A 22,925-nucleotide genomic window follows, 5' to 3' on the forward strand; every position below is an offset into this window, starting at 1 on the left:
GAGCTGACTTCCTGTCTCGATAAGACTGGTAAGCTCTCCCCACTGATCCCAGGCTTGTTGGAGGAGCACAAGGCCTGTGTGTCCATGGGCAGGGCTGTTAGAATCAGTGATAGTCTTACTATGCTTCCACTGGTAGATGGTACCAATGAGTGACAAAACAATGGTGTGAGGACAGAGTCAGTGATTCTGGGTCTGCAGACTGTAAGATCCTCCAGAATAGCATATCTGATCACTGATGCTGGTGGGCTTCTGTCTCTTGGTGGCACTGGCAGTGCCAGTTTTGAGCAGACAGTGGTTCTCAGTACCAATGAATCCTTCTCCATGCAAGTCAGCATTTGTGTAGGAGTTGTCCATTCACTCCTTTCACTCATTGGTACACAGGACGGTTCTGCTCCTTCAGTGGTTGATGGTCTCGGGGCACTTTTGCCTCTCAGGGCCAAGGAGCTGGTACTGTGCTCCTTAGGTCCTCCTGACACACCTCTACTGGGGTGCAGAGTGTCACTCAACATAGAATGCATTGGGGTAGAAGTCCTCTCCTTAGAGGGGGATTTCTCACATACATCTTGTGACAGTGTTTACTCTTACCTTTCTCATGTCTGTCCTGTTTGCTAGAGTCCTTACTTCTGTTCCCAGTGTGGACACAATCATGCTCTAAGACTGCTTCTCGATGCCTCTGCTCAGTGTACGTGAGGTCTGATGGGCCATGGTTGGACTGTGGCCTCCTTGAGCGATCCATCAGCAATGTTTGAAGTCAGAATTCTCAGGATTGGTGGGTTGAGTGAGGGAAGAACTGACAGATATTACACTTGGAGGGGATGTGAGATTCCCTGAGGCAATACAGACAGGTGTTGTGGTTGTTGCTGATCAGGAAGGGCCAGGGAAACACCATGGAGATCTTGAAGTCTGGCATCTTGGACATGCTAGGAATCCCCTACATGGCTGTGGGAAGTGCACTGGTACCCCCACACAATGGCTCCTAAAACCAACTAGCTCTGGAGGAAACTTATATAAGAACAAACCATTTACAACTTTTTACACATAAACAAAGAACACTAGCTAAAGCTGTGGACAATGGAGGACCCCGTCTCAGCCTACAGGTGATAGAATGGAACTAGAGAGGCAGTTGGTCTGCACTGGCCTTTATACCGTCGGTTGGGGCACCAGAAGAAGAAGACCACAGGCACAGAGCAACGGACACTAAAATGAAAAGTCTTCCAGTCTCAGGGGTACGGACTGCAGGTGCACCTCAAGTGGAATACACACAGATACCATCCAATTAAGCACTTCCTCATCAGTTTAAGAGTAAGTTATGGCCTAATTCCAAAAGCCTTTAGAATTAGGTTTCCCCAGTTATAAAACTACCAGATATAAAGGAGTAAATCCATTTTACTCTGTGCAGCCTAGTTCATTGGTTATTTGAAAAAATTGTTGCCCCTGTCCACAGCACCGTCCCGCTGAAGAGAAATCACTCAGGGCCCTATTTCCCCCTGCTCACAAACTTCAGAAATGAGATGGATCAATCAGCTGGAAAGAATGTGAAACCATTTATGATGCATTTTGGAAGTGTTTCATTTAGAAACTAGTACTGATGTGTTTTGATTTACCTGGAATAAGAATAGTGACTGCTGCTTGGACTGCACGCCGAATTATGTTATCCATTGCAAACATCCAATGAGGCCTAATTAAATGATTCCTTAATTCTTTGTTCACCTACAAGTATAGAAATAAGCAAAAGCATCAGTGAAGGACCTAGATACCAGAGACAAAACTTTGTTTTGTAAAGATTCAGATAAAGCTCTGTAAATTAATGGGAATCTGTATAGAATAAGTCAGCACAACCCTTTCCTCTTGAGACTAAAATTATTAGCTGCTGAGTTTAGACTTCACCAGCTCATGAACAACAACTTCCAAATCTCCTATATGCTAATAAAATACAGTCCTCTAAGCAGCCACTAAGATATCTCAGCACTGTAGCCATACTAAATAAAATTAAAATTATGCAAGACTAAGGATACACTACATATATATCATGAGTTTCTAGAACTCTCTTCAATTTAGCTTAGAATAACTAAACTGAGAAATGCAATGGAGGGGTTCACAGATGAAGGGATACTGACAAAACCTTATTTAGCCTTGACAGAAGAGGATTAACAGGAGATGTGATAAGACAAGAACTAGGGCACAAAGGGAATATACTCAGTGCATAAGAAGAATTCGAAGAATTTTTTACAGCGAAATTGGTGAATGGGCTTCCATGTGAGATAGTGGAACCAAGCAGTCATGTATTTAAATAAAATAAAATAAAATAAAATAAAATAAAATAAAATAAAATAAAAAGATAATTACATGGAATGTATACATCAAAGGATCCTCTGTCTGGAGGAGTCAACCAACCTTACTGGAGTCCCAAGGAAGTTGTTCACCGATAACAGCACAATGCTGCTGTTGTCACTACATGTGCAGCACCAGCTCCCACTGAAGCCAATAGAAATTCTGTACATGGAGGTGCTGAAGGATCTGGCTCTGAGCTGTCTCCCCACCCCCAGACTAGCAAAAATATAAACCTTTTGATATTTTGTAAAAAAGAAAAAAAGAAAAAACCCCACAAAAACAGGACAGTGAGGGGCAGTGGGATGTATGGGAGTGGCCTATGGGCAGGAGAGATCATAGGGAAAGTGATGCTCTTAGAATTTGACATCTTGGATTAAGCCCTTACAAAAGCCCCTGTCACAGTTGCCAAATTCATTCCTGAACTACATGGCCTGATACGATTATTATGGCACAGGATAACAAAAGAGATGGGAATCTAGGGAGATAATGGAGTTCAGCAGAGCCCCATTTATCTGACCTTCCATTATCCAGCTCTCTGAGTTAACCGAATAACCAACACACACAGGTCCAGGTCTCTCCTGTGGCCACCAGATGGCGCTGCAGCCTCGACCGTTCCCATTCTCTGGATTATCTGAATTTCTGATTATCCAGTCCTGTCCCAATTAGATCGGATAAACAGGGTTCTGCTGTATAAGTGAGGATGGGGCAGCAAACAGCGAGCTGGGATGAGTAGGGCCCTAATGGGGGTCACTAGTGATGTATCAGGGGCCTGCTGGGATAGGCTTGTATGCAAGGATCCTGGGATCACCCACAGGGTGCCAAGACATAGTGTGGGGGGAACCCTTCAAGCACCAATGGCCTTGGCTCACTCATGCACCAAGCAATAGTGCTTAGGGAGCCCAGGTGTTTCTGCACTGAGACTTCCATGCACCTAGAGCTCTGCATAGTGCTCAGTATGCCAGGTAGCAATGACTGCTGCATCACGAGAGACCATTTAGCATTGATGGCTCAGCACAGAAGCACTGGGCTTCCCCCTCACCCTAGCTTGTCCATACAGCTATGTTCCCTGCTAACCAGGTCTTCTCCACACAGACCTTTTCCCCTGACCCTCAATAGCATCGAGCACATATCCCTTCTCACCTCCCAGCTCATCACATCCCAGTCACCTCTTTCACTTACCCAACATATCTCACCAGTTCCTGACACATCACGCAGAAGGGCCAAGAGGAGCTATAGGAGAGAATGGCTGTGCGGAGGGGAATAAGTAGAGATGGGGAGCAGGGAAAGCAGAGGGAAGTAGCAGGGGTTCAGCCAGGAAGGCCCTGGGAATAGGAAAAGGAGTACAGGGATTTGGTTTATCAGAGTGGAATGCCACTCCCCTCTGCTTCTAGACAAATGGAGGACTTACTGCGTCTTGAAATCCAAACAGCACCAGGTGAATCTGATTGATGGAAGTGCTGTCAAAGTCCAAATCCACTTTCAGCTTGGATATAGTGGATGCCATCACTCTGTGTTCGGGAGAGCGTATGAAGTCCCTTAAAATCCCAATTATCTGCTTGATGTGAGTGACTGAAAGTTGCAGTTCTTCAGAATTCTGGAGAAAAGGTATTCAGTGCACAATATCAAGACTCACACAAGGAAACAATAAATCCCCTGTACTTAAGAACCTAATGATTTAGCAATGCTAACATTACAGGGTTACAGTTTATATTTGCTGCGGCTGTTTTTCACACAACCACACAAAAGTGACGGAAATTTAATCACCCATCTGCAAGTCCTACTCAGAGCCGGCTTTAGGCCTATTCCACCAATTCCCCCGAATCGGGCCCCATGCCCAGTGAGAATCCCTTCTCTGGCTAGAGGCGCCGTTTTAATTTTTACTCACCTGGTGGCGCGCCGGGTCTTCAGCGGCACTTTGGCGGTGGGTCCTTCACTTGCTCTGGATCTTTGGTGGCACTTCAGCGGTGGGTCCTTCAGTGCTGCTGAAGACTTGGAGTGAGTGAAGGACCCGCTGCCGAAGTGCTGCCAAAGACTTGGAACACCGCCCAGTGAGTACAAGTCCCACGTTTTTTTACGTGTTTTTTTTTTTTTTTTTTTTTTAGTCATCCCTGCCGGGGCCCCATCGAAACTGTTTGAATTGGGCCCCGCACCTCCTAAAGCCAGCCCTGGTCCCACTAAACTTGTATTTATTCTCTGCCCTTGTCAAACCATATGAATTATATTTACTGTAACTTAATATGTACTTTGTGAAAACAAAACCAAGGGCTGCAATGACTGTCCTTGAAATGAAGAGTGTGGATACTTAACTGTTTAGTCAGTGCCCTTTATATTTGCTTCTCTGTATGTAAATAGAGAGGATGACAAACACATGGAAGTCCAGTCACAATATGGGTTCTCTCAGTTTAACATGTTACTAGATGTGTAACTAGTAGAATTTACAGTTCGTGACTTCTTGTGACAAATTAAAGACCTAGTAAGTTTGTTAAATACAAAAAGAATTTGCCGTAACTCATAGCATGAAAGTCACTCTGTCAAAAGCAGTCACTGGCACTGATTATTTTAAGCCCTAAAATATATTTTTGCCTTGTTTCCATTCCAATAGGCTTCTCATGTAATTCTATCAATTCACTGCAACTGCACCAGTCAATCTTGTACTGCATGATTAAGTTGGTTGTTAAGGCAGGATACAGATAATGAGCTAAATTCAGCCACAGTGCAATAGAGTTCCACCTGCTTACATTAGGGCTGAATTTGGCTCAACATGTCTGACCAAGTCACTGTTTTCATGTCAACTATGTTTAGTACTATAGAGGAGGCCTGAGCACTGCACCCTTTCTAGAAAGGATGCAATGCACTGGCATGACACCACTCAGCATTTTACCTGGACTCACTCTGTGCTTCTCTAATAGAATTTAGATTGTTCTGTATCAGAAAAATGTAGATGAATAAGAAGAGCTGCATTGACCAGTGAAATGAAGATGGTAGTTTTCAAACATGCCATACACTTTCAGGATCCAATAGAAAGGAGAACTTTAAACCAATTAATTCACCATCATTTCTGGGCGGGAGAGGTTTAGAGATGTCAAAAATGCACAAGAGACAAACATACATTTTCATATCTATCTGATGATGACAATTTTACTTCTGTTCTCTTGCTTGCAGATTAATTGCACTGATAGAGAATACAATAAGTATGTAAAGAACCCACCTGCTGATTATGTTAGGAGCTCTTCAACATATTTGGAGCATTTTCAGAAAAATTTAACTTGAAAACAACCAAAAAAAGCCCCAAAAATGTCTATATTTTTTTTAAAATCAGAAATGGTTTGGTTTCTTATCCAGCTCTAATCAATTTAGACTTCTGCAACCACACAAGCTCTCATATTACTGGAGAATTTCCCCACTAAAAGGAAATTCCGGCCCCTATCTCTGTAGGTGTGGAAGTCCTCAAACACAACCGGACTGTTGCAGTTCTCTTGGAACCCTCCTTGACTCAGCACACTTAGGGCTGGCTCTAGGCTTTTTGCTCTGCAAGCAGGGCCGGCTCCAGGCCATGGTGTGCCAAGCGTGTGCTTGGGGTGGCACGCCGCGGGTGGCGCTCTGCCGGTTGCCGGGAGGGCAGCAGACTGCTCCAGTGGACCTCCCGCAGGCGTGCAGGAACGGCGAACAGCAGAGTGCCCCCCGCGGCGTGCCGCCGTGCTTGTGGCGGTGAAATTGCTAGAGCCAGCCCTGTCTGCAAGCCAGGAATGTGGGGAAGGGGAGGTGAAGGTGGAACTATCTATACAGCTATTGTTCTTCATTGAGCAGGGGCACAACACAGTGACTTCTCATTCACAATGGGTATGTCTACACTGCAATTAAAAACCTGCAGCTGGCCCTTGCCAGCTGGCTCAAGTTTGGGCTAAGGGGCTGTTTAATTGCAGTGTAGATGTTTGGTCTCAGGCTGCAGCCCGAGCTCTGGGATCTCCCTCAGACCAAGCCCTTTTCCCCAAAGCAGCTGGCACAGGCCAGCTGCGGGTTTGTATTTCCAGTGTAGATATACTCAGTGTGGCTCAAGGAATGGGATCTTCCTCCTACACCTGCAGAGATCACCAGCTCACAAAGCCAGGAAGGTTTTGACCTGAGAGAAAGACATTTTTACTTTTGGTTGTTCAAGTACTTCCCTATACACTTGGTTAGCTTGGGTTTATATGTTGATGATTCAGAAGGTGGTGCTCTTCCCTTTAGTTGAACACTAAACTAACACCCCAGTACAATGTATACTGTCCTTTGCGCTTTTCATACAAGTAAGGTCATAATCCCCAGTTTCCTGGCCAGTTTCCAGTTTGGATAATTAAATTCTGCCTGCCTAAGTTCCTCTTATGTTTAAATGGATAAAGTAATTGTCATGGAAATCACTGCTGACACCATGTCATGTACTCCTTGTACATAATAGGTTTCAGACTGCTACTAGCAAGTCAGGGTCCTGCACCAGATATGGACTGGCTACCAAGTTTCCATTATAGAGAGAGTAAAAAGAGGTGCACTCTAGAAGATCCTTAAATGTACTGTGACCTATAGCTGTTACATACTGAAGTAAGGTATGTGACACGTGCTGTAATACAGCTTAGCATTCCATTATAGAAACTTCTTCCAGTAGGAAGACAATAAAGGAACAAAAAGTTAAAAAAATCAGATGTGACTGAGTTGCTGTGAATGGTAAAATCTACAACTACCCTTTCTCATCTGTCATAGAAAGAGGAATGCTACATACTACTGGATTTTTAATTTTCCTTTTTAAACACGAAAAGAAGCATTAAAATATTACCTGTGAGAGACACTCCTGTAAGTTTGAAGCAACTTTATTTTCTTCTTCTTTAAGAATTTTATAGAGAATTGCCCGGCGTTCACTGTCCTTCATTAGCAGAAAGAGACCAGAATCTCTATCCTCAAGGGAAGGAGAAGCACTCCGATCCTCTAAGGCAGAATTCTCATCAGGAATACTGGATCAGAGACAAGAGAAGATGTACAAGACATAACTAAGCACCAGAAATAACAAACAACAGTCGGGAGTGGGTAGGGATATTTACATATATAAATAATAATTAGTATTAATCTCATCTTATTTCATTGTCACTGCAACTTCCATTTCAGAATCATTGTTAAAGACGGTTCAGATCCTCAGCTGGTATAATTCATCTAGCTCCCCTGAAGTCAATGGAACTACACCAGTTTACTTCAGCTTAGTCTGGCCCTGTTTGTGCACCAAGTCAATCAATAACAAGAAGTGAAAATAAAGCAGAATGAGCATAACAATGAATTTCATTCTGAGCACACGTTGCAACAAACGTATCTAAAGATGTCATGTTTCACGTTCTCCTCTGATCAGGAAACTATTTTCTTCCCAGGCTTCTTGCAATTATTGTTCAAGGGCCTGAACCAAATCCTGCTGAAATCAACAGAAAGATTGCCACTGACTCTAATGGGCTATGGAGCCCCCTTATGCCCCAGGTTTTATCTGCTGTTATAAACCAGCATAATACTTGGAGACGTTTGGGGGAAATCTCCATGAATCAGTTAAATATAATCAATATTTAAATCAATTGACATTTTGATTAAGCAACAGATTTAATTTTTGAACACATCTGGTTATCTATTAATTACATGCACAAATTGCCTTGGATAAAATGTGATGTGACTCTAACCTGCATAAGCTTTGTGGAGGCCAAACCAGAAGCAATTAGACAGCTTTACCTTAAGTGGGAAATGGGATGCTTCGCTGGGTTCTCTGAAACAGATCGCTTTGTCTTTTCAAAGAACATATCATGCTGTACATCTGAATCTGGTGAGACAGAGCCATGTTCACTGCTGCTACTGCCAGCCTGTTCCCCATGGACTGGCAGTGGGAGGGACGTACTACGATTATAATCTAGCAAGGGACAGCAAACCACACCCATTATTAAATAGGGCACATCACACAACTGTGAGAGAGGGCAGTACTTTTAAAACCACAGAACTACCCACTGAACGCAATAAAGCCCTCATTTGGCAAGGTACTTAGAGGTAATTCTGCAGGTTTGGTCATTGTGAATATAAAGAATTGGCATTTTTAGCTAATCAATATTTTCCTCCTATGACATACTAACACCAGGTGCATCCAATTACCCCTCCACAGACACGACTATGGGACCAAGATTTGATCTCTCATTGGCCTCCTAGCTATCTGCCTCTCTTGCATCCCCTGCCTTCGGTTATTTCCTTCAGGACAAGCCAAGAAGCTTCCTACAATCCCTCCCATTTCATCCAGAAGGGAGAACAAAATAAATGAGTAGTTTGGTGCCCACTACTTCCCTACAGGCCTATTTACTAGAGTACGATGCAGGAGGGGTGCTGCAGGCTGGGGGTACATATTTAGACTGGGAGGCAAATTTCTGAGTGTTTGTCTCCACCATCGCAAACTGTTGATATTTTGGAAGGCAGGGTTGGGTGTAAAATTCTGGCATAGTCATTAGGACGCAGTTACTCTTCAAAACAGGAGTTTAAATTGCCACCAAAATAAAAACATGTCAACTTGTGGCTCTTTTCAGTCCTGCATTTACTGGGTAGGTCCACCTCCACTTGCCACATCAGGAAGTTGCCCGTGATCATATGAGGGAGAGCTGGCACCACCCAATATTGGTCAGCCAAGGAACCGCCACTTGCAGCGAAAAGAAAGGAAGCAAGGTTGCTTGGCCTGGAGCAGTTCCTAATGTGGGAAGAAGGCACTGGCAGATCTTTCCCGGGGTGGGGTTGGTAGGAGGATGAGAACAGGTGAGCTGAGGAAGAAAAGAACTTTTCCAGTTTGCATTTTGTGATATTTGTATGGGTAGTTTTCTCAGATATGAATGGGGTTGTTCAGTAGGTCGAAGTTCAGGCTCACTATTTATCCTGCTAACAAAGTGGCCAGATTTTCAGTAGAAACATCAGTAACTGGAAAATTAGGCCACTAGGTGCCAAAATATTGATACTCCACATTAGGCACTTGTGATGCTGTATGATTGGAATATGACCATGTTTATCATGAATATTGCCACTGTCAGACAATTGCAATAAAACTTGTACAAAATATATCATGTAAGGTGTCAATGGAAAAGTTATGATTTGCTAAAGATGATTATCCTGTTTATATGCATGTACCATTTTTAGGAGTATGTGTGGCACCTTAGAGACTAACAGATTTTTAAGCATATTTAAATTTAATTTAAATTTATTTAAATAAAATTTTTTAGTCTCTAAGGTGCCACAAGTACTCCTTGTTTTTTTTGCTGATAGACTAACATGGCTACTACTCTAAAACATGCATCATTTTTGTATCTGAAGTCATGAATATTGGTTATGTACTGGTATCACCACTGTGTTTGTTTCTGGGGTAATAAGTTCACATCAGTCTATCCAACACATTGTGAAGGGACTTTTCAAGCTTGGCTGCCCATTAAGGACACTTCACTCTCACAGTGGGCCATAGAAGAAACTCATTCTGCCCAGATGGCTCATCCTGCTGACATCGCCATCTCCAAGAGGCCAATGGCTACCCCTTGGAGTCATCAAGCCATGTAAGGACATGTGACATACTCATGTGACCCTGGACTCCATCTTGTGCCAGTAATTTTCCACAAACTGTGCTGTGAGATTTGTTCGGAATAGTAAAATTCTAAGCAGATAGCAGAGGATATAAAAGACCCTTGAAATATTTCCATGTTGCCTTTTTCCTGCTCTAATTCTTCCAACTATGCATTTACAACTAAAAGGAGCATATTGAGTATGGACTGAGGACCTTCCATTCTTTTGTAAGTTACCAGAGAAACTTTATAAGCTAGCAGTCTATAACATCACTGCTACAAACCTGGTATAAGAACTTTGCAATGACTATATATATTAACCATTTTAAGTCGCCATCTTCTTTTCTTATTAACAAACTTTTCGATTTTAGTTACTAAAAGGATTGGCAGAAGCATGATTATTGAATAAATATATAAAGCTATATATTGACCTGGCTGTGTGGCTGATCTCTTGAGGTCAAAAGACCCCTTTGTTTCATGAAATTGGCTTTCAATAACAACTCATCATTAAGTCTAGTATCTGGGTGGTGAAATAAGAGCTGGAATGCCTATGGAGACTCCATTTTTGACTTCTGTCCCACCACACTGGATAACAAAAAGTTTACTTTTGTTATTGGTTTGGTATATTTAATGATAGAATAACCACCAGTGTGAGGTGAGTCTGCCCCTATTTCTCAGCAGTTTTTCCTGAATCTGGTATTCTGTGAACCACTGAGGCACAGTGACAGCACCAATGTTTGAAAATCCTGTCCAATATGTATAAATTGAACACAAAACATCAAGATGCTTGGCCAAGATTTTCAAAACTGATTAGTGCTTTTGCGTATCTTAAAATTTGGGTTCCCAACCTGACACACCTTAAAAGGGACCTGATTTTCAGAAAGTGCTGAGCACCAATTTTCTGAAAATCATACCTCTTTCAGGTGACTCTTAGTGGGCACCAAAAAATTTAAGTAACTTGTGAAAATCTTGGCCAAATGAACTTTTATTTTATTATAAATGGTTACACATTTGGCCAGTGGGGAGATTTTAACAAGCCAAAACAAGGTATAAACTACAAGGTACTTTCTACGATTTAACTGTAGTTGATTTCTTGGTATGTTCAACATCCTGAATAACAGAGAGGAATTGGCTAATGATTAAAATCTTTTTATCTTAATGATGTTGACTTGTAGTTGGCTGATAATTCCTTACCTAAAGGCTTGAATGCAATTCTGTTTTTCTTGCCCTTGTTCACCTGTTTTAAGAAGAGGTCTTTGAGTAACTCAGATGCTGTGACACGCTTATTCGGATCAGGTTCAAAGCAGAGCAAAATAAAGGCCTTTGCGTCAGCAGATAGTGATTCTGGGATTTCAGGATGAATTTTAAACATCCCAACCTGTAAGTAAAATATGGACAGAAAATTATTTGGCCTCAAACAAATAGCTGCAAAAGGGCCACTAGCTAGCTCCTCGCTTGGTGTAAACTGGCATAGCTCCATTGACGGCAAGTGAAGGGTTTGACAGCTGCAATGCAGAAGTCCATTGAAATCAGTGGAACATCAATGGGGCTCCACTTACGCCAGTATGGGATCTGGCTGTATTTCTACTGCAAATGTTTAACCCTCAGATATGTATCTTAACTGGTTATGTCAAGAAATGGACATATCCAACTATCTAAGCCTCGTGCAACTCCTGGGTCTGACTATACCCACCACAAGTGCTCCAGACGCTATTCTCCCTACTAGCCACCAAGCCCTTCTATTCATATGCCAGCCAGCGCCTCCCTCCCAGTTGCTGAGCCCGCTCAGCACATTTCTTCCCAAATACCAAAACCAACTTCCAGCCCTAATGCCGAGTCCCTTCGTAGCCCATTCCCTCTGTCTGGTGCCCAGACCTGGCCTACTTTGCCCAGTGCTCACTCTTAGCACAAGCGTGAACACCCAGTCCCTGGCTGCCAGAGGCACTTATTATACCCAGTGCCGAGACCCGCGTCTTTCTTAGCCCTTCAATGGCAGCCAACTGGAAATTACACAATGTTCAAAGGGTTAATGTAATCCCACACTTGGATAATGTGATTGGACAGAAATTTATTTATTTCAAGAAGTCACTGGATAGTAACTTGATATTGCCTTCTGGTGCATCAACATGAGCTACTCATTTTTAATACCCAGGACTGATTTTACAGAACTATTTTTGGGTATGTCTACAATGCACACAAACCAAGCAACCCACAGCAGCGAGTCTCGAGCAGGGCTAAACACAGCAGTGCGGACGTTCAAGTGAGGGCAAAACCCTGAGCTTGAGCCTTAACCCCCATGACAGGTCTGAAGCCCGAGTTTGAATGTCCACACTGCTATTTTTAGCCCCACAGCATAAGACCGGAGTAGCTGACCCAAGTTCCGAGATTCATTGCTGCAGGAGGGTTTCTTTCAAGTGTAGGCGTACTCTTTAAGACAGAGTTGTGCCACTCAGTCTGCACATACCGTACAAATCTGGCAAAATTATTCTTTTCATCCTTGAAATATTTATGTAAAATAGACTCTGGAGAACAAGTAGAAGAAGCCTGGAAATAATGCTGGCCACAAGGAAGCTAGTAGCTAAGTGGTTAAACAAGTAGCAGCAGCTTGCTAAAATAAAGAGTCGTCAGAATAATCACATTAGATAACTGTATTAACGCATTGTGGCTCTCTTATACATTTACAATAGCAATTTAGCTTTGTGAGATCCAGTATGGTCTACTCGCAATGCAGGCTGAAGCCAAAATGCTGAACGGTAGAGCCTGTATTTGAATTGTAGTGCAGGGTATAAAATGCCAGTTCATGAACCACTTCCAAGCTATGTCTCCATGCACATCCAAAACAATGCCTTTAAAAACCAGACGTCATATTTCCTGTGCAGTGTAAGATTCCAAGCAGCAAATCCATAGGCATATAGCTGTTCTAAGCTCTGCTACTACTCACTATGTGACAACAGGCCACCGGGTCTCTCTGCACTTCAGCTAATCTGTCTGAGGGACCATTTCTATTTGATTTGTAAAGCACCATGCACACAGCATTTCCCTCAGTGATGCATCTTGAAGCAAATGGGATCATTCACATGCATAAGGAAATCACAGTTTGGACCTTGACTCTGTGCAAAGTCACTCCTATAACAACAGGTGATTACAATGTCAGTGTAGATTAAATTGCCCAGAATATTTAACTTGTAAATAGTAACTATATAAAAATTTAATTAACAGGTACTACTTCAAGTTTCACAAACTGTCCAGCAAATAAAACAATTCTTACTTTAAACATTGCTGCTTGTGGCTCCCCTAGTTCATGAAACGGAGGCTTTCCTGTTGCCATTTCAATGATAGTACAACCCAGTGACCAGATATCAGCTGGTGCACCATATCCTCGAGGCCCCTTATCTATAATCTCTGGAGCCATATACTGCAAAGTTCCTGAATCAAGACAAAAAAGGAAGAACACAAGTCATATATTTGTTTTTCTTATCAAATAGATACACCATATCACTAAACTCCTTGCAGGTTGTCACTTCAAATGCGGCTTGTATGACTGAAAGATGAGCCCTCTAAGGCCTTGGCTACACTGGTGCTTTACAGCGCTGCAACTTTCTCACACCCCTGAGCTCAGCAAGTTACAGTGCTGCAAAGCGCCAGTGTAAACAGTGCCCCAGCACTGGGAGCGTGGCTCCCAGTGCTGCAAGCTAATCCCCATGGGGAGGTGGAGTACCTGCAGCACTGGGAGAGCTCTCTCCCAGCGCTAGCGCCGCGACCACACTCGCACGTCGAAGCGCTGCCGCGGGAGCGCACTCACAGCAGCACTTTGGAGTTTCGAGTGTAGCCAAGCCCAGAGTCAAACTCCACCACCAACACTGAGTCATAAGATTGCATTTTCCCATGTCTTTTCTATACAAACTCTTAGTTCTTCCCCTCACATGAAGGACTTCAAATGGGAGAAAATATATTTACTGTACAATCTGAAAGTTCTCCCTTGCCTTATTTAAGCTAAACCTATCTCCATTTCTGCACACGATGAATTGGAAAGATATGTGAATAAAAAGGGCTGCAGAGGGCAGCCAACTAGTTGATGGGTTTCCTTTGAAGAAATACTTTTTTTGCTGTATTCACCACCTCTGGCAGGAACACAGAGCAGGCGAACATCAGCAATAGCAAAGTGAGCTAGTCCATGCAAAGAGGGTCAGGCCTGGAGGAGAGGATCAGGAGCTGAATGAGAGATTTTGAAGAGGGGGCGAGATGGAAAGAGGTAGGGCTAGAGAGATGAGATATGGGAAAGAGATAAGGCTTGCAGAAAGAGGATAAGTGTCCTACATTACAAACGAAATATCAGGGTCGGACTAAGAGAAAGCAAAAGAAACAACCTCATGGAGGCAAGTGGCAGAAATGTGAGACAAACAGGGTGAATATCTGGGTCAAATTGTGAACTCCACATATTTGGGGATTCCCATTTGCTTTGAGAATACCAGTGATTGTAACCTTCACTGTGACCTTTGGTCTGTATTGTAATTTCTATGGCAGGTTCAGACATCCAGGTGGTGATGAAATTTTGATAAAGGAAATGTCTTGCAGATACTGTGTGCTCATGTTAGAGGGTGGGACACCTTGACAGGGCCAGCTCCAGGCACCAGCCAAAGAAGCAGGTGCTTGGGGCGGCCAATACTAAGGGGTGGCATGTCCGGGTCTTCAGCAGAAATTCGGCAGCGAGTCCCTCTCTTCCTCTTTGAGCTGCCACCGAAGAGGAAGAGAGGGAGTGAAGGACCTGCCGCCGAACGATGATTGTGCTGCCGCGGCCTTTTTTTTTTTTTTTTTTGCCGCTTGGGGTGGCAAAAAACCTGGAGCCGGCCCTGCACCTTGAAGAGACTAATAATGAGAGAGCCATCAAGGGCCATTAACATCGAATGACTCTTCCATGCTGGAGCAATCGGGTTTCTACTAGCAGGACCTGTGACTTTGAATGGACTTCATACACAGAAACCTAGCTAGGAGAGCATGCAATTTCTCAGCCTGACCATCTGACTAAACACAGGAAACTTTACTTATGGAGGCTGCTTCTCTGAAGAAGGGGGCCATCCAACACCAGATGCCAGAAGCCTGTGCTGGAGAGAGGGAGAAAGCTGGGGGGGAGAAGGGGGCTTGCCTTGCCAAAGGATGCTGACCAGAACTAGAGCTTTCAGATGAGGCGAGATCAGACCAGGGAGTTATGTTTTGGGATTTGTTGTTTTCCATGGATCTGTAACTCTGTTGTGCTTTGTTAAGAGTAAATGTAACTGTGGTTAAGAAATTCCTTTGCTAAGCCCGTATTCATTGCTTTTCTGCCACATTGTCACTAAGGGGATTAATTAGGAAATCAGAGCTTGGACAGCCAGGGGAAACATGTCTAAGCAACTGGGTGCTTGGGAGGGCTGTGAAGCTGGTTCTAGGGTCTAGGCAGCCAACTGAAAGGTCCTGCTGCCCAAGGAGGATCAGACACAGGTTCTGCATCTGAGAGTGCATGTGAGAGATCCAGAGTTAGGAACAATGGCCAGTTACTATCAAGACCCAGGGCACTTAGGAAGCACATGGGATTCAGCAGTTGGATCCAATCATAATGGACTGAGTTCCATCCATGTGGGGGGCCTGGGCTGGGCTGCAAAGTGTGTTTGACAATCCACAATTACTGATGATGAAAAGACGTAGTTTCATACACTTTAAAGAATGTTTCTGTTATCAGATATAAATTAATGCAAAGAAAGATTTTTTTTAGGGCGGGGCATGTTTTCTCTGCCACTATGGAAGAGTGTCCTTTTCAGTTCCCAGGTCTGTAATACAGTACAGGCACATTCTCATTGCTTCAAGGAAAAATAAGTCTGAAAGCTAAACTTCCTTAACTCATAACTAACTTCGTAAGTGTAGTTGGCTGCTCAAGCAGAAATAAATTGAGGAAGCAGAACTCAGTGAGGGGTCTTAGTAACTTTAAATCATCAAAAGTTATTGAGTAAGAAACAGACTTAACAGACTTGTAAATATTACACGTACAAAACATTATGAAGAGATCTATCAACTCTAATGAAAGAGGAACACACGTATTATACAATTTCCTCTGGGCTAAAAGAGATGCTAGTGACAACAGTGAAAAGGCTCTGCCTGGAATGTTAATAAATTAATTTGGATTACTTAGTTAAGAAATAGGTTTACAAAATTATATAATACCAATAATTAAAAAACAAAACAAAACAGGCATTAGCAGCTTACTTACCATACTCAAATAGCTGCCCATTTCAGAGATTTTTGTAACAATTATATATTCCAGGAAGTTATACTTAACCAAAACATCAGTTTGTTTATAGGTGGAAAAAACATAAATAATTTAAAACATAATAGTCTCATAATACCACTAGAAACAAATGCCTAAACACCACACATCAGAGTTGTGCTAGTGGTGGGGGCTGTCACAAGTAAAGTAACAACGTAATAAGAAAAGGGCAAAAAACTAAAACCTTGGGAAATGTAAATCAACATTTTTGAAATCACAACATTTTTAAATGAAATTCAATTATATGCTGATTGCAAAAGCTAAAATATTTTAATATAAAATGTAGTTTGTATATGGATTTTTGGTTTTAGATAGCACTAAGGTTTTGCATTTCATAGCTGACTCGTGTTACAACAAAATCGGCAAGCAATCAATTCAAGAATAACACAACAAAAATGTTTATTCTTAGAATACTGAATTGCAGTGCTAAAGCACAAGTGTTTACAACTCTACTGTTAACAAAAGAAGGCCTGGATCTTGCAATCTGATCTGCATGGACAGATCTGCATGCCTGTACAGAGTCCCATGGCCATCAATCTGTTTGTGCATATCTGATTACAAGACCGAGGGTAAAGATTGTAATATTGTTGAAACAAACATCGAAGAAAGTAGTAAAACATGCAGCAAGTTCGTCTGGAACAGTTACTGTGATCTTTTACTAGGACATCAAGTCAAATGCACTTCGTACCCTCTTTTATACTGTGAAGTTGCTCTTTAAAGTTTAATGGATTTTCAGTCAGTACATAAATAACTCTCCATTTGCAGTAAAACAGCTCTACACATGCACTTGGGTGCTTGAAGGATTTTGTTAGGTTCACAGATTACAAACAGAGAAGTTAGAGAAAAACATAATATACTCTCTCTGGAAGGTTGCAAGTAACGCTCTTACTTCAAAATCCAGAATCTTAACATACAAAAACCAAAAAGAGAGAGAAAGCAGGCTGCTTCCAAAGCCAAAAGGGCACAATTCACCGGGCTCTAGGCTGGCTCTTTGTATATTGACTGCTGAAAGACCCAGATTGCACAATCCTAGCCTGCTAGCAGAATCAGGAAAGCCTTTACGATTTAAAGTGACAGCTTATAATTTATACACAGTTTGCAATACAACACAGATTTCATAATATTTCTGCAAGTGAATTGCTTCCTTGGACTCTTTTCCATAAAAAGCATATGGAAAAGTTGCCATTAAAAAATAATGTAGCCAACAAGGAGATTTCTTTTTAGGAATCCGATAAAACTTGCATAGGAATGGCCAACTCCCACCACATGCACCCCCAGATGGCAGATAGGGAAACATCCTGCAGATATGCAGGGCAGCTGCAAATAATCAGTAAGCAGTCACAGACCAAATGGTGACATCTCTCAGCAGGATGTGATGGGGTAGCTAGTGACACAGTATCAGTTACCTCCATAAAATGCCACTTAGGCCCCATGATGACGACATCAAGGTGAATAAAGACTGCCTTAAAATCAGTCTTGCTGGGCCAGGACCTTTGGTTTGAAACCGGAGTGTTCTTTCTCCTAGGTGAGCTGTCTGCTAAGGCTGACAAGACTCAGAAGGCAGCTCACCTAGGAGAAGGAAAAGTACAGTTTCAAAGCAAAGATTTTGACAGCTGACCTGTAAATGTCACTCCATAGATATGCTCGTTAAACTGACATTCATGTCAAGTGTGTCACAGTTTCAGCACAACTGCACCTCTAGTCCCACTCCATGGTCCACAATGGATACCCACTTCAACCTTCCTGTTCCCAGCCATCACCTCTCCTGACCAGGGACATTAAGGCTGCACTGCTCCCTGCCCTACACTGTGGCCTGGTCTACACTACGCGTTTAAACCGAATTTAGTAGCGTTAACCGAATTAACACTGCACCCATCCACACAATGAAGCCCTTTATATTGATATAAAGGGCTCTTAAAATCGATTTCTGTACTCCTCCCCGACGAGGGGAGTAGCGCTGAAATCGGTATTGCCACGTTGGATTAGGGTTAGTGTGGCCACAATTCGACGGTATTGGCCTACGGGTGGTATCCCACAGTGCACCATTGTGACCACTCTGGAAAGCAATCTGAACTCAGATGCACTGGCCAGGTAGACAGGAAAAGCCCCACGAACTTTTGAATTTCATTTCCTGTTTGCCCAGCGTAGAGCTCTGATCAGCATGGGTGGCGATACAGTCCCAAATCCAAAAAGAGCTCCAGCATGGACCGTATGGGAGATACTGGATCTGATCACTGTATGGGGAGACAAATCTGTTCTATCACAGCTCCGTTCCAGAAGATGAAATGACAAAGCATTTGAAAAAATCTCCAGGCTATGATACAGAGTCCACAGCAGGGACTCAGCACAATGCTGTGTGACAAGCATAACGGAAAGCCAAAGAATCAAATGGACGCTCATGGAGGGAGGGAGGGGGGACTGAGGACTCCAGCTATCCCACAGTCCCCACAGTCTCCCAAAAGTATTTGCATTCTTGGCTGAGCTCCCAATGCCTCAAGGGTCAAAAACATTGTCCCGGGTGGTTCAGGATATATCTCGTCAATTTACCCCCCTCTCCTCCATGAAAGAAAAGGGAAAAAAATCGTTTCTCACCTTTTTTCAATGTCACCGTATGTCTACTGCATGCTGCTGGTAGACGCAGTCCTGCGGCGCTGAACAGCAGCATCCCCTCCCCTTCCTTTCCTGATGGCAGACGGTGAAAAATGGTGGAAAACCATCCTCATCATCCCGTGAGTGCTCCTGGCTGGCCTTGGTGAGGTCAGCCAGGGGCACCTGGGCAACAATGGGAATGACTCCTGGTCATTCCCAGCAGATGGTGCAAAAGGATTGAAAACTGTCCTCATCATAGCAACTGAGGACTGATCTCCATCAGCCCCCCCCCCATTTCATGTCTAATGAAGATTCTGTACTTCCTGGACTATCATAGCAGCGGGAGGCTGCCTCCCCCTCATTTTATCTCACTAAAAAGTCAGTGTTTCTTATTCCTGCATTCTTTATTACTTCATCACACAAATGGGGGGGACACTGCCACGGTAGCCCAGGAGGGTTGGGGAAGGAGGGAAGCAAAGGGTGGGGTTGTTGCAGGGGCACACCCTAGAATGGCATCATCAATTCTGTGGGATCTCTGGGGCTCTGACACAGAGCGGCTGTGCTCTCTGGTTCTCTAGTACACTTGCCCCATATTCTAGGCAGGACTGACTCTATTTTTAGACAAAACATAAAGAAGGGAATGACCTGGGGAGTCATTCCCATTTTTCTCCATGTGCCCCGGCCGACCTCAGCAAGGCCAGCCAGGAGCACCCATGACAGCAGCAGATGGTACAAAAGGACTGATAACCGTCATCGCCAATTTCCAATTGCAAATGGTGCAAAATGACTGATAAACGTCATCACCAGTTTCCAGTTGCAGACGGTGCTATAGCTGGTAACCATCTCTTTAACCTTGCAAAGCCAAATGAATGCTGCTGCGTAGCACTGCAGTACCGCGTCTGTCTGCAGCATTCAGTACACATACGTTGCCAGTGACAAAAGGCTAAACAGGCTGCATGGCTGCCATGCTATGGCGTCTGCCCGGGCAATCCAGGGAAAAAGGGTGCGAAATGATTGTCTGCCGCTGCTTTCACGGAGGAAGGATTGAGTGACGACATTTACCCAGAATCACCCGCGACACTGTTTTTGCATTGGGATCTCAACCCAGAATTCCAATGGGCGAGGGAGACTGCGGGAACTATAGGATAGCTACAGGATAGCTACCCACAGTGCAATGCTCTGGAAATCAACGCTAGCCTCAGTCTATGGACGCACACCGCCAAAATAATGTGCTTAGTGTGGCCACGTGCACTCGACTTTACACAATCTGTTTTAAAAAATGGTTTATGTAAAATTGGAATAATCCCGTAGTGCAGACATACCCTGTGACATCCCCAGCCAGCCTGTCCAAAAAGGCCAGAGCCTGCACTTCGCTTTTTTCTCCAAAGGCTATAACCAGTGTATTACTGCAGTCGTAAGTTATCATACACATATTAATTCTAAAGGTAAAAATATTACAGAGAAAGCATATTAAGGCAATAAAAGAACCTACATGCCTCTAAAAAGCTTATAAGTGGTCACCCACAACTCGAATCTAGGGCTCTGATAGGTTTCAGTTCTTCAAAACCCAAATCTGGGTTTTCCCTGTGGTTACAAGTTCATCCGTCTTGGATCCAAAACCAGAACCAAGGCTGGGCAGATCAGTCATTTCTTTATACAGCTCGCCCTGTGATCTTGGCCTTCTGTAACAGGTAACCAGCAGACAGTCACCCTCTCCTCACCCTCTTCGAAAGTCTGGATTTTTGCATAGCCAGAGCTAGGGAATTTGCATTAACCTCTCCCTAGAAATTCCCCAGGAAATCTACTTAACACTTATTGTCCCAAAAGTGTCTCATTTTCAATATAGTATTTTGAACTCCTAGGTCTCACATCTATCATCCCCCTCTCCCCCCCATGCCCCCAAGAGGTTACACACAACTCCATCTCACAATAATATGAAACGTAATACACTAAGGTCTTTCAATGATATTGTAGGAAATTGCTATATTTGTCAAAAAGTGTAACCCAGAAGGCAAAGATGTTCCCCACAAGTGACCTACAACAGCCGTGCTTGACTGTAGTAACTGGGCATGGGCTGATAAAATTAAAAAAGTCAGTGAGTAAACTGAGATGTGCAAGTTGGCGTAGGAATGCCGATTGGAATAAGTTTGGAACTATGTGAGTTCTTAAAGATGAGAAGAGTGAATATGGCATGTGTACAAGAGACCAAACAGAAAGGCTGCAGAGACAAGAGGGTGGTGAGGAGTCACAAAATCTACTTCTCAGAGTTCAACCTCCTGAAATGCTGTTGGAGTTATTCTTGATGAAACCCTGCAGAGACATGTGACAGAGGTTACCAGAACATTGGACCAACTGATGAGTATTAAACTGTGTTGGCAAGAGGTAACTCTCTCTATAGTAAGTTGGCATGCACCAACAGCTAGGAGAGGATCAAAAAAAACGGTTATCCACCTTTTAGTAACAGTCGTTCTTCGAGATGTGTTGTTCATGTCCATTCAAAGTAGGTGTGTGTGCGCCGCGTGCACGCCAGCCGGAAGTTTTTCCCCTAGCAGCGTCTGTAGGATCAGCCCTGGCACCCCCTGGAGTGGCGCCACTACAGCACCCTATAAAGGGGCCCACAGAGCCTCCAACCCCTCAGTTCTTTCTTGCCGGCACTCCGACAGAGGGGCAGGAGGGTGGGTATTGGAATGAACATGAACAACACATCTCGAAGAACAACAGTTACTAAAAGGTGGGTAACCATTTCTTCTTCTTCGAGTGGTTGTTCATGTCCATTCAAAGTAGGTGACTCACAAGCCTAACTTTAGGTGGCAGGGTTGGAGATCACTGCTGACTGGAGTACTGCACGACCAAAGGCTGCATCATCGCTAGCCTGGTGCGTGATGGTGTAGTTGGACGAGAACGTGTGGATGGAGGACCACGTGGCTGCTCTACAAATCTCCTGAGTCAGGATCTGAGCCAGGAACGCCACAAAGGAGGCCTGTGCCCTAGTGGAGTGGGCTGTGACCGGAGGGACAGAGGTCTTAGCTATGCGGTAGCATTCCTGGATGCAGGTCGCGATCCAAAAAGAGATTCGCTGAGAGGAGACCAGGAGCCCCTTCATCCTATCCGCCACTGCGATGAAGAGCTGAGTTGAGCATCTGAACGGCTTGGTACGCTCGATGTAAAAAGCCAAGGCCCTGCGGACATTCAGGGAATGTAACCTCCGCTCCTCATTGGAAGAGTGTGGTTTTGGATAAAACACCGGGAGAAAAATCTCTTGACCCATGTGGAACTGTGAGACGACCTTGGGTAGGAAAGCCGGATGAGTTCTAAGTTGGACCTTGTCCTTATAGAAGACAGTGTACAGGGGCTCGGATGTTAACACCCTGAGTTCCGACACCCTCCTGGCCGAGGTGATTGCCACCAAAAGGCGGTCTTATACGACAAGTACAACAGGGAACACGAAGCCAGAGGCTCAAAGGGAGGTCCCACGAGGGCGGAGAGGACCAGATTCAGGTCCCAAGCAGGGGCCGGCTGACGAACATGCGGAAATAGCCTGTCCATACCTATGAGGAAACGCTCGACCAGCAGGTTCGCAAACACCGAGGTACCCCCCTCTCCCGGATGGAAAGCCGAGATGGCCGCCAAGTGAACACGAATCGAGGAGAGGGAGAGGCCCTGTTGTCTGAGGTGGAGCAAATAGTCTAGGACAATGGAGATTGGGACCCCCAGCGGATTGTGACCTCGCTGACCCGACCATATGGAGAAGCGCTTCCATTTGGCCAGGTAGGTGGCCCTAGCTGATGGTTTCCTACTACTGAGCAGCACTTGTCTGACCTGCTGGGAGCACTGCATCTCCACCGGGTTCAGCCATGGAGCATCTATGTTGTGAGGTGAAGGGACTCCAGGTTCGAGTGGCGACGGGAGCCCCAGTCCTGCATGATCAAGTCCGGGAGTAGGGCCAGCGTCAAGGGCGCCTGAACGGACATGTGCAGGAGTGACATGTACCAATGTTGGCGTGGCCACGCAGGAGCTATCAGGATTACCCATGCATGGTCCCTACGAATCTTCAAAATCACCCTGTGTATCAGGGGGATCAGAGGAAAGGCGTAGAGCAGACCGACCCCTCCAAGACTGTAGGAAGGCGT

The 22,925-nt window shown here is 44.2% G+C and overlaps 1 protein-coding gene across 4 annotated transcripts in view; it reads right to left on the reverse strand.

The window, feature by feature from the left end:
* The window catches only part of MAP3K15 (mitogen-activated protein kinase kinase kinase 15), a 177,432-nt gene that overhangs the window by 13,722 nt on the left and 140,785 nt on the right, over positions 1–22,925 (reverse strand). For all 4 annotated transcript variants that reach the window (XM_030574386.1, XM_030574378.1, XM_030574360.1 and 1 more), the window contains 6 exons: positions 13,177–13,334; positions 11,103–11,286; positions 8,065–8,239; positions 7,139–7,313; positions 3,740–3,925; positions 1,605–1,710 (listed from right to left, as the gene is read on the reverse strand). In XM_030574386.1, coding sequence (XP_030430246.1) covers positions 1,605–1,710; positions 3,740–3,925; positions 7,139–7,313; positions 8,065–8,239; positions 11,103–11,286; positions 13,177–13,334 — 984 coding nt within the window. The remainder of the gene's footprint in view (positions 1–1,604; positions 1,711–3,739; positions 3,926–7,138; positions 7,314–8,064; positions 8,240–11,102; positions 11,287–13,176; positions 13,335–22,925) is intronic.

Source organism: Gopherus evgoodei, chromosome 1 (assembly GCF_007399415.2).
Source record: "Gopherus evgoodei ecotype Sinaloan lineage chromosome 1, rGopEvg1_v1.p, whole genome shotgun sequence".
Lineage (NCBI taxonomy): Eukaryota > Metazoa > Chordata > Testudines > Testudinidae > Gopherus > Gopherus evgoodei.